The sequence below is a fragment of the Poecilia reticulata genome, linkage group LG11, assembly GCF_000633615.1.
Source record: "Poecilia reticulata strain Guanapo linkage group LG11, Guppy_female_1.0+MT, whole genome shotgun sequence".
In the NCBI taxonomy this organism is placed as follows: Eukaryota; Metazoa; Chordata; class Actinopteri; order Cyprinodontiformes; family Poeciliidae; genus Poecilia; species Poecilia reticulata.
In genome coordinates, this window is record NC_024341.1 from 10803261 (window position 1) to 10818623 (window position 15363).

General features: G+C 40.1%; 3 protein-coding genes across 9 annotated transcripts in view; 2 read left to right on the forward strand and 1 right to left on the reverse strand.

The window, feature by feature from the left end:
* Positions 1 to 1705, reverse strand: part of ccdc126 (coiled-coil domain containing 126) — a 5340-nt gene extending 3635 nt beyond the window's left edge. For 2 of the 4 annotated variants that reach the window (XM_008421690.2, XM_008421687.2), the window contains exon 1: positions 1360 to 1705. The gene's annotated coding sequence lies outside the window, so the exon portion shown is untranslated. Of the gene's footprint in view, positions 1 to 1339 lie in introns of all 4 variants that reach the window. The other 2 variants (XM_008421689.2, XM_008421688.2) reach the window with 1 other exon arrangement.
* Positions 1706 to 1895: 190 nt separating this feature from the next.
* On the forward strand, positions 1896 to 14565 carry fam221a (family with sequence similarity 221 member A). 4 transcript variants are annotated; one of them, XM_008421693.2, is made up of 6 exons: positions 1896 to 2240; positions 2433 to 2606; positions 2708 to 2898; positions 2987 to 3060; positions 3151 to 3283; positions 4180 to 4595. In XM_008421693.2, the coding sequence occupies exons 1-6, from the start codon at positions 2119 to 2121 to the stop codon at positions 4260 to 4262; spliced, it is 777 nt and encodes a 258-aa protein (XP_008419915.1). In that variant the 5' UTR covers positions 1896 to 2118; the 3' UTR covers positions 4263 to 4595. The 4 variants fall into 4 exon arrangements, with proteins under 4 accessions (XP_008419915.1, XP_008419917.1, XP_008419914.1 ...); XM_008421695.2 differs by lacking the exon at positions 4180 to 4595 and adding an exon at positions 12986 to 14565 and having other exon boundaries at positions 1953 to 2240; XM_008421692.2 differs by lacking the exon at positions 4180 to 4595 and adding an exon at positions 4640 to 4856 and having other exon boundaries at positions 1953 to 2240.
* Positions 14566 to 14663: 98 nt separating this feature from the next.
* The window catches only part of npy (neuropeptide Y), a 1805-nt gene continuing 1105 nt past the window's right edge, over positions 14664 to 15363 (forward strand). The window contains exons 1-2 of the mRNA XM_008421697.2: positions 14664 to 14761; positions 14958 to 15145. Coding sequence (XP_008419919.1) covers positions 14958 to 15145 — 188 coding nt within the window. The 5' untranslated portion in view covers positions 14664 to 14761. The remainder of the gene's footprint in view (positions 14762 to 14957; positions 15146 to 15363) is intronic.

The following is a 15363-nucleotide window of genomic DNA, read 5'->3' on the forward strand; positions in this document are numbered from 1 at the left end:
TTTTTAGCATTTTAGAATAATTTTAACTGGGGATTAAACAACATTAGTTACGACTACACAATATAAATACATCTGGCTTGGTTTAGTTCAGAGATAGCTATGGATATACATGGGCAAGATGTTTGCAACAATTCTGGAAACAGGCATGGGGTGGTGTCATATTTTCATAGTATGATGAGTCTACAGTGGTTTCAATATCATAATGTTAACACAAAACATGTTACGTAAGTAGGACAAGATCTAATTGCATTTTTTCCAAGTAAGAAAGTCACAATCATTCCTACTGACACAAAAATATCATATTGGTTATTGTGGTTAAAACAATATTATAGATGACATTTATTATTTTTGACACATAGCCTAAAAATATGTAGACTACACCCTCTGCAAAACAAAATCATATTTGCTTGTTCTTGCACATTATATATAATCCATTTCTACCTACTTCGTTGATAAAGATACACAAATTCAATAAGCTAGAAAAGCTTGTTATGTAGATGAGCTGTGGAGTCTGCACACGACTGTAGTTTTAGAAAAGTGATCAAAAAGTAAATTACTGACATTTATTCTAACCTCTAAAAAAATGCAAAACATTTTTTTAAACTTTCATAGCAATTCCTAAAAAAAAAAAAAAAAAGAAAAGAAAAAGAAACCTATAATTAAGGGTTTTTTTTGTAATTTCGGGTCAAAACTTTTCAAGGTTTCAATATAATTTAAATAATTTAAAAGTAGCTACCATAGAATTTCAACTTTTAATACACCTGTTTTGACCTATCTTGTGCCATAGATTTTTGTTTTATTTGATTTAATCACATTGTATCATACAATTTGTACTATAATATCCCACAAATAAAGTCGAGTTCAAATGTAGCATATTTCCCTGACAGACTGATAAGGCACACCACAGCAATCAAAATGGAAAACCTCCAAGTTAAATAGTGACTACAGCAGCTGTCAGATGTTATTTTACAGCTGACAGGATCACCAAGTGGCTTAATCAGTTAAATTGTACAATATATACTGAAAAGTCAATAGCCTTTGGCCAGAGGAGCACATAGAGCACGCCCAGTAAAAGATAACTCACTGGCAAGTTTGCGTTAAAACTGCCTGGACTCATTTACACAATACCCAAATGACAACATGTAAACGCACAACGTATACGGACACTGGCGGATTCACAATTATTTGTTTAAACCTAAAACAAATTCACTTAAAACAGATTTCCTGTCAGCGTTAGCTCGATGTGTTAGCTCACAACAAGCCCTCCAAATGCACAGTATACAAAAGCACTTGTCAGCAGATATGTGTAGCCCGTCAAAAATAGAAGCATGACCCCCACCGTGTGTCCTGAGTCGATACCTTGAAATGTACAGGCTGCGGAGGTGCTGGGACCGGGGCGAGCTTCAGAAGGATGATGCTTGCTCTTCGCCGCCCCGCGGCTCGTTTCGCTACCGCTGGATAAATGTCTTTGGCATGCCACCATTTCCGTAAAATGAGGGGGGGAAAAACAAACAAAACAGACTCAGCTGAGAAGCAAGGTGTCCGGATATGCTTTCCGCTTTACTGCTTATTTCGGCTTCGTTGCTCTGCCGACAATGTGATTGTAGCTTCGATAGAAAAAAAAAAAACAACCCAAACTCGTCAGCTGCTGTACTTGTAGGCATGGGACCGTGTAATGTACTGTCATGGATCCCCCGGAACGTCTCCGGCTGCGTCAAAGCCGTTGCATTGTGGGAAATGTATTCATATTTTGGTGCAGTTGAAAATAACATACCTTTACGATCGCCGTTTTTCATATTAGTGACAAATTACACAACACGTAGCACTTGATCAAGTAATGTACATATGAACGCCACTTATTAATTATTATCTTTTCATACACGTCTTAGAGAAGGATGTTGTTTGCGAATACGAAGCCTTTTAGCTAGTTTTGCTAATTGACTAAAACTAGTTTTGTTGCTTTTTAATGTTTGACTTTTGCCTGTGTTTGCCTATGTTTTTGCTTCACTATTCTTGCTTTGTTTAAAATAAGATTTTATGTAATTTCTATTAACATAGTTGTTGCAGTTCCCTTTGCGAACATTAGAGGGACCCCTAAAACCATTTCCATAGCAACATATGCTGCGCGCCATAAACAAGTATCACTTGCAATGTTGTTGTTTTAATGTAATGATAATGACCCCGGTAAATCATAATAAAAAGGCTTTGGAAGCAGTGGATGACTATGCGGAGTACAGAAGGTATATGTACCAACACATTTTATCTACTAACTTATTTAGAAATAGTTTTCCATGAATTCGAGGAAAACCATCATTTCAATTGTTCAGAGCAACGTCGAACAATTGAAATGTAAATGCCTAAATAATACCTTTGACTTTCAAGCTTGTGTTGTACCTGTGTATAGTTTTTATTGACATTTAGTTGTTTTTAAGGATCGTTGGCGATGACGATGGTGGAAAACTCTTCACTCCAGAGGAATATGAAGAGTACAAAAGGAGGGTTCTACCGCTACGTATGAAAAACAGGTTGTATGTGAGCTTTGGTGTACCAGGGGGCATTGACTGCAAGCAGATTGGCCCTGAAACACAGTGCTTTTGTGAACACAGGTAGGATATTACTTTGTGACCTGACTGACTGTGACACATGCATCTTACATGTGGAAAAATGAGGTATGAATACTTTTGCAATGTGAATCAACCTCCACCAGATACAAGCAGCATCAGACAGAGTTTGAGGTGATTCCCTCTGAGCGACCCATTGCTCTGCAGTGCAAGGTCAGCGGTTGTCGCTGTTCTTCTTATAACTACATTCCTCAGCCTGGATGTGCGATGGTGCGCTGCAAGTGCAAACATTTACCGCAGGACCACAGTGAGGCTGCGGGTCACTTGTGCAAGAAGTGTGAGTCAGACATCCCTACTGTCAAGATGCGTTCGCTACAACCCAGTACAATGCTTTTTAACCTAGTTGAAAATAATATATTTTTCAGGCAAAGTCTGCTCTGGGTTCCAAAGTCCCTACACTTGTGGGTGTGGTCGACCCAGCTTTGAGCATCGTACCTTGGTGAGTGGTCATGGTGGACAACAGGAGCATTTTTGTCAGCTTATTGTTACAGTATTTCATGTATAAACTGCGTTCCCCATTCTCCCACAGGTTGAGACGAAGCAAGAGAGGCTGGCAAGAGGTCAACCTGTTGGCAAAGATGTTCCTTATGCAGCCATGGGGGGTCTGACAGGATTCACCTCTTTGCTGGATGGTTACCTTGCTTTGCAAGTCCTCAGCGAAGGTAACAGTTGTTGTTTTTTCATTTGAAACTAGAAGTGGATGCTTTTTTTTTTTTTTTTTTTTTTTTACAGTTAGTGCATCAGTAGACATTTGACACATATACTCTCCCCAAGAAGACAAACAGTCTCAAGGAATTTTCAGGCTCTTTAGTTCTCTGGAGTCTGTACATTTTAGTGACATAGCCTTCAGAAGACTGCAGCAGCACAGGCGAGAAGAGCAGAGGCTTTCCATTAGAGCTGGGAAAAGTTCCTTTTAGAGGCATGTGAGGGCAGCAAAGAGCAGTGAAGTGTCGGTGTGTAGAATAATTTGCAAGAGTACGAATCTGCAAAGGTGACAGGTATGCAGTTTGTTTAGCCACACTGATTTGTTCTGTTTTCCATTTGTAGCAGGCATGAAAAAAAACAAAAATACAAATCTCGCAGCTCCATGAGAGATTGGCTGTGCATGTGCATCAGTGCTTTAAGGCAGTTTCAAGATTTTATAAGCAAATGATAGTTTTACAAAATCATGAAAATTTAAAATCTCTTCTTTGGCGGAGAGTCAGAAGTACCAGAAATCAATTAATAATCGATAACTAAATGTTAAATAATGCAAATCAGAAGAATAAAAATTGCTCTTGTGAATTGCACATGGCTATCTTCAAAGAAGTGAGGTAAAGAATTATAGCACTGCTGTGAAAATTGTCCCTAAGTCAATTAGCGTGTGACCTCTGGCCTCTATATTTGCAACCCAAGAACAGCAGTTCTTTTGTCGTAGGCATGAACAAGTTCCTCAGAATGATGCGTGCCCTCTTGAGAAGCTAAGTCCCAAAGAGGGACTTTTAGGGATGGAAGGCTTCTGATCTTCCGGAGGGTGTTAATGACCCACTGTAGAGTCTTCCTGTGTCTCCTGGTGTAGTGTGTGAACCATACATGCAGCAAGTGAAGACACTCAATGGAGCAGCGGTAGAAGATGGTGCACAGCTCCTGCCTCAGGTGTAGCCTTCTGAGGAGCCTCGGAAAGTGGAGACATTGCTGGTCCTTGATGTTAGAGCTCCATTGGATCCATGTTGCGCACAGGACCTTAAAGCTTACACACTCTCCACTGATAGTGATATAGGCTGCAGGTCATACTTCCTCTTCCTGAAGCCAACAATTGCATCTTTGAGCTTAAAGACGTTAAGGACCAAATTATCACCCCGGTACCACACCAGCCCAACCATCGTCGTCAGGAAATTTGATGGCGACATTGTCAGAGTGACTGCTGGCACAGTCATAGATCTACAGAGTGTACAGTAGGGGCTTTTATCTCAAAAGTAAACTAATGCATCTTGACGCATGTTTTGAGAAATCCTTTGTACGTCCACTACTGATTGCAGCTGCATGTTTACCGTCTGTACCACATCATCTTCGTCCGCAATCCGATTCCCATGGTCGCTGTGATGTTCCTATTCAGTTGAAGACGGAGAAGACGACTGCCTGGAGAGGAGCTCGGTAGCGAGAAACCCCAGTACTTCTGCGAGAAACCCCAGCACCTCTGCAAGAAACCCCAGCTCCTCTGCCGAAGCAAGCAGCTCTGATGTCTCTGAGAAACAAACCAAAAATCAATGAATTGCAGGACTTGCGTTTAATTATTTTGTCGTACTGTTCGTTTCTGAGGAGATAGTTCAACTCTTAACATATAAAATACAAAATTACATACGTTATAGTTCGTATCTTTCCCAAGAGGCAAAGAATATTTGGTTTGTTCCCGCTAGTTGCAAATAGCCTCAAAGATTTGTATATTTGTACTTTATAAATGTAACCCTGATTTCAAGTTGGTTGCAATGAATTTTACTGTTTTTGCCACTGATTGTAGTTTTCAGCTTAAATTCTATTTTTCTGTGCAATGGGAATGAATGGCTTGGTCAAACTTGAGCTATGTAAGGATATCGGGTTTTTTTTTTTTGTCAGTAAATAAAGTAACAGATCTTCAGTTTATTTCACTGCAGTTTTCTAGATATTTTCCTGAACAGCTCCCTAATTATTTGCCTGAGGTTCGCTTTTATGTGTGATGACAGTGTGCTTATTGTGAAAAATCCACCCACTCAAGACGTCACCAAAATAACACCAGAACCATGGCGCTCTGTGTTCAGCGATGAGCGCGGCTTTTAATTTATGGATAGATGTACTGTCTTCGATTGATTAATCCCATTCATCACGGTAGATCAGCGGCGACGTGCTGCTGCATTATTCCACGCTGCGAATGCAGATTGAACATCATGTGTTCTCCACTGGCGGCCCAGTTTCCAGCATCTTTAGCAGGGAAACACAATTAAAGAAGATTTAAGTGAGGATTTACTCCCACTCGGATGTTCCTACTCCGAGGACAGCGTTGGTTCTGGTCACTACATCTCCGGTGTCGGCGTCATGGTGCCTCTCAAAAGCTATTGTTGAAAGGATCGTCACAATGGGACGCAGTAAATCCACCCTTCACAAACACCTAAACGGTGAAACGTGGTGGTGGAAGCAGCATGCTCTGGGATAACTTTTCTCTACAAGACTTGGAAAGTTGACATTTGCACATACAACTCACGCAATCTGACTGATCTTGAGGAATTTATGAACAGGAATGGTCAAAAATCATTCCTGTTATATAAATTGTGATGTTATGCTCTGTCTTTCGCTTCAGAATTATTTGCCACTTTGTGTTTGGTTTATTACATAAAATAAAAAAGTCAAATAAACTGTGGCTGTAATGTGATAAAATGTGGACTAGTATATTATGATGCTGAGTAGCCGGCGGTCTTGAGCTTTGCCTGAAGGGTGGTACGGATGCACCTGCGTCTCCGATGATTCAAAGTGCTGGAGTGGATGCAGCCACATCTGGAAGCTTATGTCTGCAGCACAAAGTGTGTGTGTGTGTGTGTGTGTGTGTCTGTGTGTGTGTGTGTGTGTGTCTGTGTGTGTGTGTGTGTGTGTGTGTGCGTGCGTGCGTGCGTGCGTGCGTGTGTGTGTCCGTGATCCAAGATTTCAGGCCGCAACACAATAAGCAAGCCTGGTCGCATATCTTCATGAACAGAGGTGAGCAAAGCGAGATGTGCGCGGAACACGGGGAGAGATGAGGAAGAGTGAAAAAACGTAATTAAATTAAGAGGGAAAGCTATAACACATTAGTCTCAGACAATTACAATTTAGGTTAATTGCCTCTCCATAGCAACACTGTCAAGGAGGCTGAATGTAATTTCCTTCGGACAGTGGCTGAAGCATGTAACTGCGACACTTCTCTTCCACCGCTGGCAACTCCACCCTGCTTGATTGACATCTTTTAGTCAGTGCATCCAAACACAAGCACAGGCGATTAAATCGACAATTAGAGCAGAGGGAAACACTTAATTGGCATAACTGGCAAGTAAACAGGGACTAAAATGGAGACGGTGCCATGTCATTTCCAAAATAAAAGTAACTCACACAAACAGAAGGGGTTCAGACAAATCACAGAGAAATATCTCACCTGTTCTCATATAATAATAATAATAATAATAATAATAATAATAATAATAATAATAATAATAATTTTTACTATTATTTTAATAAAAAATGTTTTTATTAAAATAATAAAAAAATATCTTTTTTATCTTTTTGTGCCCTTCAATGACAAAAAGATAATGTTACACAAAAGGAAAATATCAACCAATTTGATACAAAGAGCAGTGAACTGCAAAACTGTGTAAGCTTATGAAAGCAAAACCTGTCCCCTCTGTTTGCACTTGAAGCAGCTGCATCAAATGTTTTGGTGGTGTAAGGGAAACAAATAGATTGGTGAAACAGTGTTATAAATTTCACTTCCCTTTTCACACGAGTATCCAGTCGAAGCCGTTCAAAAAAAAGCAAACAGGATAAGTTGACCAATATTGTTGTTGCTGGACTTTGTCCCATTTAAAAATCATTCTTAATCAGCCATCCTTCTACGTTTAGGAAAGAGATGGATCAAGACTTCGACTCAAAGATAAAGCAGATTTCTGAAGCTACGTCTTCTGTTTTTTTTATGTTGTAATATGTTACAACCATACGCTTAAATGTATTCTTTTGGGATTTTTCTTGAAAAGCCAACACAAGGTAGTGAGAAATTTGGAAATGGAAAGATGCCGATACATGTTTTTTTTTTTCTTTCTTTTTTACATACATTTTGACAGACAAAATTGAAACTGTAAGTGTGTGTATCAATTTTGCACAATTAGAAAAAGTATTTTTTTATTTTCCTCCTCTTACTCTTCTTTGCAGAGTAGCTCCATCTGTGAATATTGAGGTTTAAGTCTTTGCAAAGATTAGCAATCATATTTAGGTCATACAGGTATGTTTATCCCTTCTGAAGGAAAACATCCCCACAGCATGATGCTGCCATCACCATGTTTCACTCCAGGGATGGTGTGTTCTTTGGATGTTGCACTTTGGATGTTGACAAAGACGTTCGATTCTGGTTTGATCTGACCAGAGCATTTTTTTCCATGTATTTGCTGCGGCCTTCATGAGGCTTGTAGCAAACTGTCAATAGATGTAATATCAAAACAAAGGGAGCCAAATACAAATGCGCACCGCGGCTTTAAGATTTTTATTCGCGGAAAAGTTTGAAATGCTCAAAATTAGGTGCTGCTTCGTTTTGTTCTATCTCTTAAACCCCCTGCCCTCCCAACTCCCAAAATACACTGAAGTTTGTGGTACAGTGCAACAAAACGGGGAAAAACTTAAAGGTTGATAAACAATTTTGAAAGAACAGTTTCAGAACCCTTCTAAACAATTTTTAGGTTGCAGTGTAGCACTTATGATAAATACTTGAATTGATCCAGTGCTGTATTGTGCTGCGTAGCTTCTGCATGTACAGAAAGTCATTTATTATGCAACATTTCAACGGCTTCGTAATTAGTGACGATAATTGTGAAAATGCCTTTCGTTTACAGACAAGGTATTTAGGCACAGTGCATGGCTGACTGGCAGAGAATATAATTGTGCTCTGCTGTGAATGCAGCTAATTCTTTGAGAGTCAGCCTGTTGAAATGCTTTCTAATTCTTCCTCTTGCATTAAGTTACACCTCCCGCATACATTTACCCTCCATTATCAGACTTTATGTTCACTTTGCACGCCTTTAACGTCATGAATATATTTGATAATATATTTAGGGTCAGAGTAGTTGTTACGTACGCCTTAGATTGCTGTAAAGTCATTGACACAAATGCAAGCGATTGCCTTTTGTTGCTGCTTGCTCGTCCAGGAAGAGGGAATGCTGCAAGTCGATGACTCGTGTTAATCTGGTTTTCTTGGAAAACGTCTTTTCCATCAATTTGAGTATAATAAACCAAATTTGACTGCATCGTTTCACCACTGGGATCAGTTGGAATAGAAGAACCAATCCATTTAAAGCAGGAAATACCAAAAACGCTTCCGTTTTATTTAGTTTGTGAGAAGCGTTTCGATGATCAACAAGTGCGGTTAAAAATATTTTTCTCCACCAATAAATTACCCCCCTTGTTGATTTAATGTGCTCAAGTTAAGTACTTTTTGAATGTTTAGGCTGAGATCATTGCAGGGCTGCAAAAAAAGAAGCTTAATTTATGTTTTTACTAGCATTAACCAGCAGTGCCAATGGTTTTGAAGGTGACTTTTGCCATTTCATACATTTAAAACGTACATAAACATGACACAGATCCATGAAAGTGTGCTACTGGCATAAGAATGATGCATCAAGGCTGGTGACCTGACGTAGCTCGTGACATCAAGCAAAAGTTTATCGCCCTTTGACGTAGGTGCAACTTTCATCGGACTCCCTTATATTGAGGCTAAGGACTCTGACCTGCGCACCTGAGCCAACCCAGCCTGCCACAGCTTGGTGGCCAGACCCTCAGCTAATCTGTCCATCAAAGCAACATGTATGATGGTGGCTGTCTTGACACGACGTTTGTGCTGCTTCCACACCAGACGCAGATGAGACACATTTCCACACACACACACACACGCACGCACACACACACACACACACACACACACACACACACACACACACACAGAGAGAGAGAGAGAAAGACTCGTGCCCAGACAAATCAGAAGAGACAGCGAAGAACACTGAGAGAAGCAGCAGAGACAGCTTAGATAAATACCAAGACAAGTCAATGTAGCTCTTTAAGTAGTGGGTGTTTAAGTGGAGAAAGTGACAAACAAATGAGAAAGAATGGTAGTTCTTCGTTCCCCACTAAGGACTTTGCACTATTGTGAACTCAGAATAGAGGAAAGCTCGATGTGTGGCTCTGTAATTGCTTTCAAATGATGTCTGTTAAAGTCAAAGTCACAACAAAGAAGAATAATTTGAGGACACAGTTTTTGTTGCCGGCTTGGAAAAGACCAGAAATTGTACATCTTGCCTGTATGGAAAGTTAATTAAACTGCTGAGAAAATGAAATAAGCTTGTTCGAATCTTATTGATGGGAAGACATCTCTCAATTCTCAAATATACAGTGCTGTTTTCACTAGTCCACTAAGATAATCTGATGTTTTACGTAAATATTATATCCTAACGTCTTTTTTAAAGTGCTCTTGGGTTAAATAAAATATAAAAAAGAAAAAACATAAATGATTTCAGAAAGTAACACATAACCTACTCCATGTGCATAAACAGGAAATTTATACTCAGAAATTTTGCTTGTTGATGGTACAAAACACTATGCACACGTAAACGAACCATTTTTGTTGCTGAAATGTGCTGTACAAATACCTTTGTGCCTGAGTTTGGAGAGACAGGCCAGAACATCACAGCAGTCCCACCGAGAAATCTTTGCCATGATCACAACTTCATCTGCACTTTTATTCCCCCCTTCTCATAAACAGCTGTTTGTTTCCTTTCAGCAGATCAGCCGGATTTGTCTCCCATATAATCCCAATCTCTTCATATGAACCAACACACACGTTCTTTTAATGGTGTCGGAGCAAGGTCACTATTTTTCTGTTCAGGTGAGAATTTTTATTCGAAAAGAAAACAAAAAACGAATAAATAAAAAAGGCGATGGAGAAAGAGTGGCCTTTTTCTTTTCACAAACAGTACTCCTTCCCAACCACAAGTAGGCAGATAATACAATAGCTTTCAGAACGAAGTAACAATTTAGATGTCAAGGCTCGAAGCAAAATTAGTGATAGCCAAAGAAAGCAGGGGAAAAGTTTGGCATTTCATTTGATTTATCTTCTGTTTGGATGCAACTGCCTGGGGTGAGAAGATAGATGCCGCCTGCATGTTAGTGTTTCCTTTCCCCCACTTGATCACTCTGTAAATTTGAAAAGTGTGATTCATGGTGGTGGAAAATTACAGGGCTCTTTCATCTTAACAAATCTTGGAGCAGGACTTATTGTACAAACCATGAGGCTGATGAGAGGAGGAGAAGGCACATTTGCATTTAAAAAAGCTTGCTCTCAATAGGAATTGGCCTCCACAGAACTGATTTATGATAAGGCTAAGTCTTTAACAAATGGATTATTGAGCGCATTACTTACCTAAAGAAAGGAATATCACTGTGAAATTGGTTTGGAGCTTTTCGAGATATCTAATCAGCTCATTGGACAGTACTGGAGATGATTGCTATCCTCGTAAGAGAACACACCATTAGCAGTAATGCTGATTAAATCTGATGATAACCGCATTTCAATTCAATCCTACTTTCTTTTTTTGTCTTTTACATATCATGGTGCTGTTTCTCTTTCAGCATGTATTAAAACTTAACCATCTTCTTCTTTTTTTTTTTTTTAGTTTTGTTTTAATTCTCTTAGATCCAGCAGACTTCCTCTGAGAATTTCATCTTGTTCAGAGTTTGCTTCAATAATTTAACATGTTGTACTGTAAATTTTTGATGGGTAGCATGCTGTCAGAGTTTTGTGTCTTGGTAAAATTCACAGCTTAGAGAGCTTTTTTTTTCAGATTTCATAAAAAGACAAAAAACAAATCAGAAACAGGCATTGATGTCATTCAGCTCATCTGTTTTGTCTGATGTTTTGGCACGATATGCAGGTGTTAAAATAAAATCTCCATAAAGTATGTCAGCAGAGGAAAGAATAAAGTACCGACAAACTTAATTGATTTTAGACACAATAAATCGCACTGAGTCAACACCAGTTAATGACACGTCTCCCTAAAACAACACAGCCTGAAAAAAACGTCACACTGGACCTCAAGCATGAGGAATGCAACATTTGTAGTACATGTACTTAACGTACCGTAAATACTTTTGAATTCGATTGATTTAATTCATATATCGCCACAACACAGTATCTCAGGGCTCTTTGCAAAACAGTACATTCAGTCCAATCACACATAAATTCCAGTTAATCCTAATTATCACAACATTCATGATACTCTAATTGGAGAAACAAGATTTTGGGTTTTCATTGGCTAGTAAGCCATAATCAGTCACAATGAGCAGAAATACACACTTGAACTATTAACTCGGTGTCTAATGAACATACACGCCCTTCCCTGTTTGTTCTAAATTCCTGAAATTAACTTTTTAATGCTTTTCTAATTGGCTGAGATGCACTTAGAATCATATGGTAGTATGAGGGAGAAAAAAAATCCTTCACTGTTTTGGTTTTAGTCATGCAATAAACTAATTACACCCCTTCACCTCTTCAGTGTAGCAATTACTACTACACATCGATCTGGTAAAGATTCAAAGGCCATTTGTAAATCGTTTGAAGTGCAGTTCTACTCTGAGGAAAGCGATTCACAAGTGGGACACATTTAGTTCAACCTGGTTTGGCGGACACAGAAAAGATCAAAATAGATAAGTTTAACCAAAAAACACAACATGCCGCAGACACCCAACCAGCTTGGTGTGGTAGAAATATCTCATATCAATTGTTACGCATGGTACGATGTACACCAAGAAATTTCATAGTGAAATCTGATGACATGTGTCCACAACAGCTCAAATATTTGACAGTCATTCTCAACCACAAATCTACCTGGAACAGAAAACAGTCAGGGTGCTGCTATGACTCAGTCAAAGTCCAGATCTTAGCCTGATCGCAGTGCTGCAGTGGAGCCCGAGGTGTGCAGAAACAAATAAGGTCAAACCTCAAGGAACTCCAGATCACCTCAAAGGTGTCAGAGAACGATGAAGGCATAAAGAAAAACACCACTTCAAGTCATGCTACTAAATGTGCTTTCTTTTTCATGGCCATTTTGACTGGCACGTAATCTTTCTTTTCTTTTTCTTTTTTTTTTTTTTGCTCAAACCAGTCCCACTGCCTCTCTATGTTAGCCACCGTATTGCTTCCTTCAAATAAGAGCCCTGTGACATGAAGGTGTGTGTCTTGCATGACGTTGATTTACTTTGTTCTCAGGGAGTTAGTGTGTGTGTGCGTGTGTGTGTTGACTGATCCACTGTGTGACAGACACATTTTGTTCGGGGTTCATCAAACTGAGCTCCGTTGGGGGCTTTACATCTCAGGCCTGCACAAGCTGTCACAGTAAACACTGAATCCTTTGGTGTAATTCTGTCACCAGCATTAGGGAACATTTCACGCTAAATGTCGGTGTTTCTGAATTTGTACTGTCATAAGATGGATGCTATCACATTTTATCACATGGCAACGTCAAAGCATTTCATTAAACGACATGGCTAGTATGTAACAGACCAAACACAAAGAGGTCAATTAAATAATGGCGAAAGGTCAAACATATTCATACGCTTTCTATTATCTGCTCTAGTTCCACGGAGGTCCACCTCGTTGATGTCAGACATGTCCAAACCTGCCTCTTGATGATCAGTTGTCGGAATCGTCACGATTCTACGCGGCTGTAACATGAAGAACACTCACAGTAGCTCTGAGAAAGGATCACGGAAAACCAAAAGTCAGGGGAGGTCTGCAAAAGCATTTCCAATCCACTGAAAATCTATGGAGTTCAGTGAAATTTACAGTTCAGAAATGCAAGGGGTATAACACCAGACTCAATCTGTCTACCTCGAAAGCACAACTTCTTAAAGTTTCCGGTATGACCGAAAGCTCCTTGAATACAGGGACTTCTGTTTTAACTCATCTGCCTTAAGAGTAGTTGAGCTGTGGATGTAGAGGGCAGGCATTTGGTCACCTCTGTCTGAAACCCTGGAACTAAAAAAAAAAAAAAAAAGTCTACATAAAAGCCTCCTGGAGATGAATTTCTCCATCAAAGCTCTCTGATCTTTCAGCGTTTTTTTTGTCCACCGTGTTTACACATCTGCTTCAATCACCGTGTCAGCCATCTACGTATATAGGCTCACGCCGCTTCCCTCCTGAATGATGATATATACCTGTTGAAGAGAGTCTTCAAGGACGCATGTGTCTCCTGAAGAGGAGTGAATCTACTAATTCCTTTCCAGTCAGTCGTGACTCCGCGCTCCGCGGTTCTCTCGCTTGTGTCACACTCCTCATCTCCCTCTTTGCATCCTGTGCCATACAAAAAAAAAAAAGAGCACTCAACACATCCTCTGAGGGAGTTAGAAAGCAGCGGTGCCGAAGAATGATGATTTTTTGACAGATTACACGGCTGCAAGCTGCCAGCACAAAAGGATTATGAATGGGAGGTAAATGAAGCTCTTGGTGATACAGACTCACTGCGAACTGCTATTTGGGTTTTCTTATTAAGTGGGCCTCTAGGAGATCGGGCTCCTCAAATGACGCGTCTCCGCGTTCACATTTGTGCCTTTTGTTCACCTCGAGAGCCACAGTCTCTCTCTTTCTTCGTGTGATGCAATGTGCCGCAGAATGAAATTAATGCCCTAATTCAGCCCCGTACATGTGAGCCAGTTTGAGATCTTTTTGTCCGGCACCACCCAAGGCGTCTGCTTTCTGGTGACGATGGGCCATGTGGAGTAGCTCCATTTGAACTGGGCCCAAAGTGAATGCGTCGCTGGCATTCTTCTGCGACTTTAGATCTGAGGATTGATCTTGTTTTGAAAAATAATCTTGATTGTGAAATAATTTATGACTCGCTTCCTCCGTGAAGGAACTTCAATAAGCTTCAAAACATCAGATTCGGCGTGTGTTTAGTTCAGCTTCTCGTGCACACGCGGAAAATAACTTAAGATTTCATTCGCCCCCCGCCTCGCTCCCCAAGTTATATTAATTTATATAAGTCAGTATAAGTAATGTAGAAAAGTTGCTTTTTTTACGCCTGCATATTAGCATCTTCCTTGGACAGCTTCTTTTCTCATAGGAAACAACGTTTGTTACCTTACTCTATTTTTAGTTTGCTTTTTCGTTACATTAATACGAACTACACACACGCACCTTAATTAGAGCATCAGCAGTGACGTTCACATGAAGGAAGGCAAAGACCCGGGCCAAACAGAGTGAAGCGTTGACGCTTTTTTTTTTTTTTTTTTTTTTTTCTGGCGCGCGTCTGGCGCGCACTGATATAAACCCCATGGCGCGCAACGAGCGCGCAGAGGAGCAGAGGAGAATCAACAGGACGTCGCGCAAATCTCACTGAGACCTTCTGAAAAATGTAAGTGCTTTGAATTTTTCACATTCTCTTCCGTCAAAGTTTGTCTGAGTCCCCATCTTTTTTCGGCATGTTTTTAAACACATGCGTTCCTTTATTTAGTAATATCTCCAAGCCGGGAGCGTTAAGACAAAGTGCAGAACAGTAGTCATGTACTGGAGGAGTCAGGTATGGACTGGTTCTGTCTTCTCTGCGACAGATGCATCCCAACTTGGTGAGCTGGCTGGGGACGCTGGGGTTCCTGCTGTGGGCGCTGGTCTGCCTGGGCGCCTTGACGGAGGGGTACCCGGTGAAACCGGAGAACCCCGGGGAGGACGCTCCGGCGGAGGAGTTGGCCAAGTATTACTCAGCCCTGAGACACTACATCAACCTCATCACAAGACAGAGGTGAACAAATCAAAAACGATAGCCTGGAATAGTATAGAATACGTATTTCACGGTGGCAAACTCAAAATGATAAAAATGTTGTTAATTACTTTGCACAAAAAAAAAATCAGTGCACAACCAAATTATCTATCTATCTATCTATCTATCTATCTATCTATCTATCTATCTATCTATCTATCTATCTATCTATCTATCTATCTATCTATCTATCTATCTAT

What these genes read in the sequence shown, in the direction of transcription:
- fam221a (XM_008421691.2), top strand. Translation starts at nt 2,119, where the DNA reads ATGCTGCGCGCCATAAACAAGTATCACTTGCAATGTTGTTGTTTTAAT. An exon ending in GACTATGCGGAGTACAGAAG is followed by an intron (nt 2,241 to 2,432) that starts GTATATGTACCA and finishes GTTGTTTTTAAG; the next exon opens with GATCGTTGGCGATGACGATG. An exon ending in GCTTTGAGCATCGTACCTTG is followed by an intron (nt 3,061 to 3,150) that starts GTGAGTGGTCAT and finishes ATTCTCCCACAG; the next exon opens with GTTGAGACGAAGCAAGAGAG.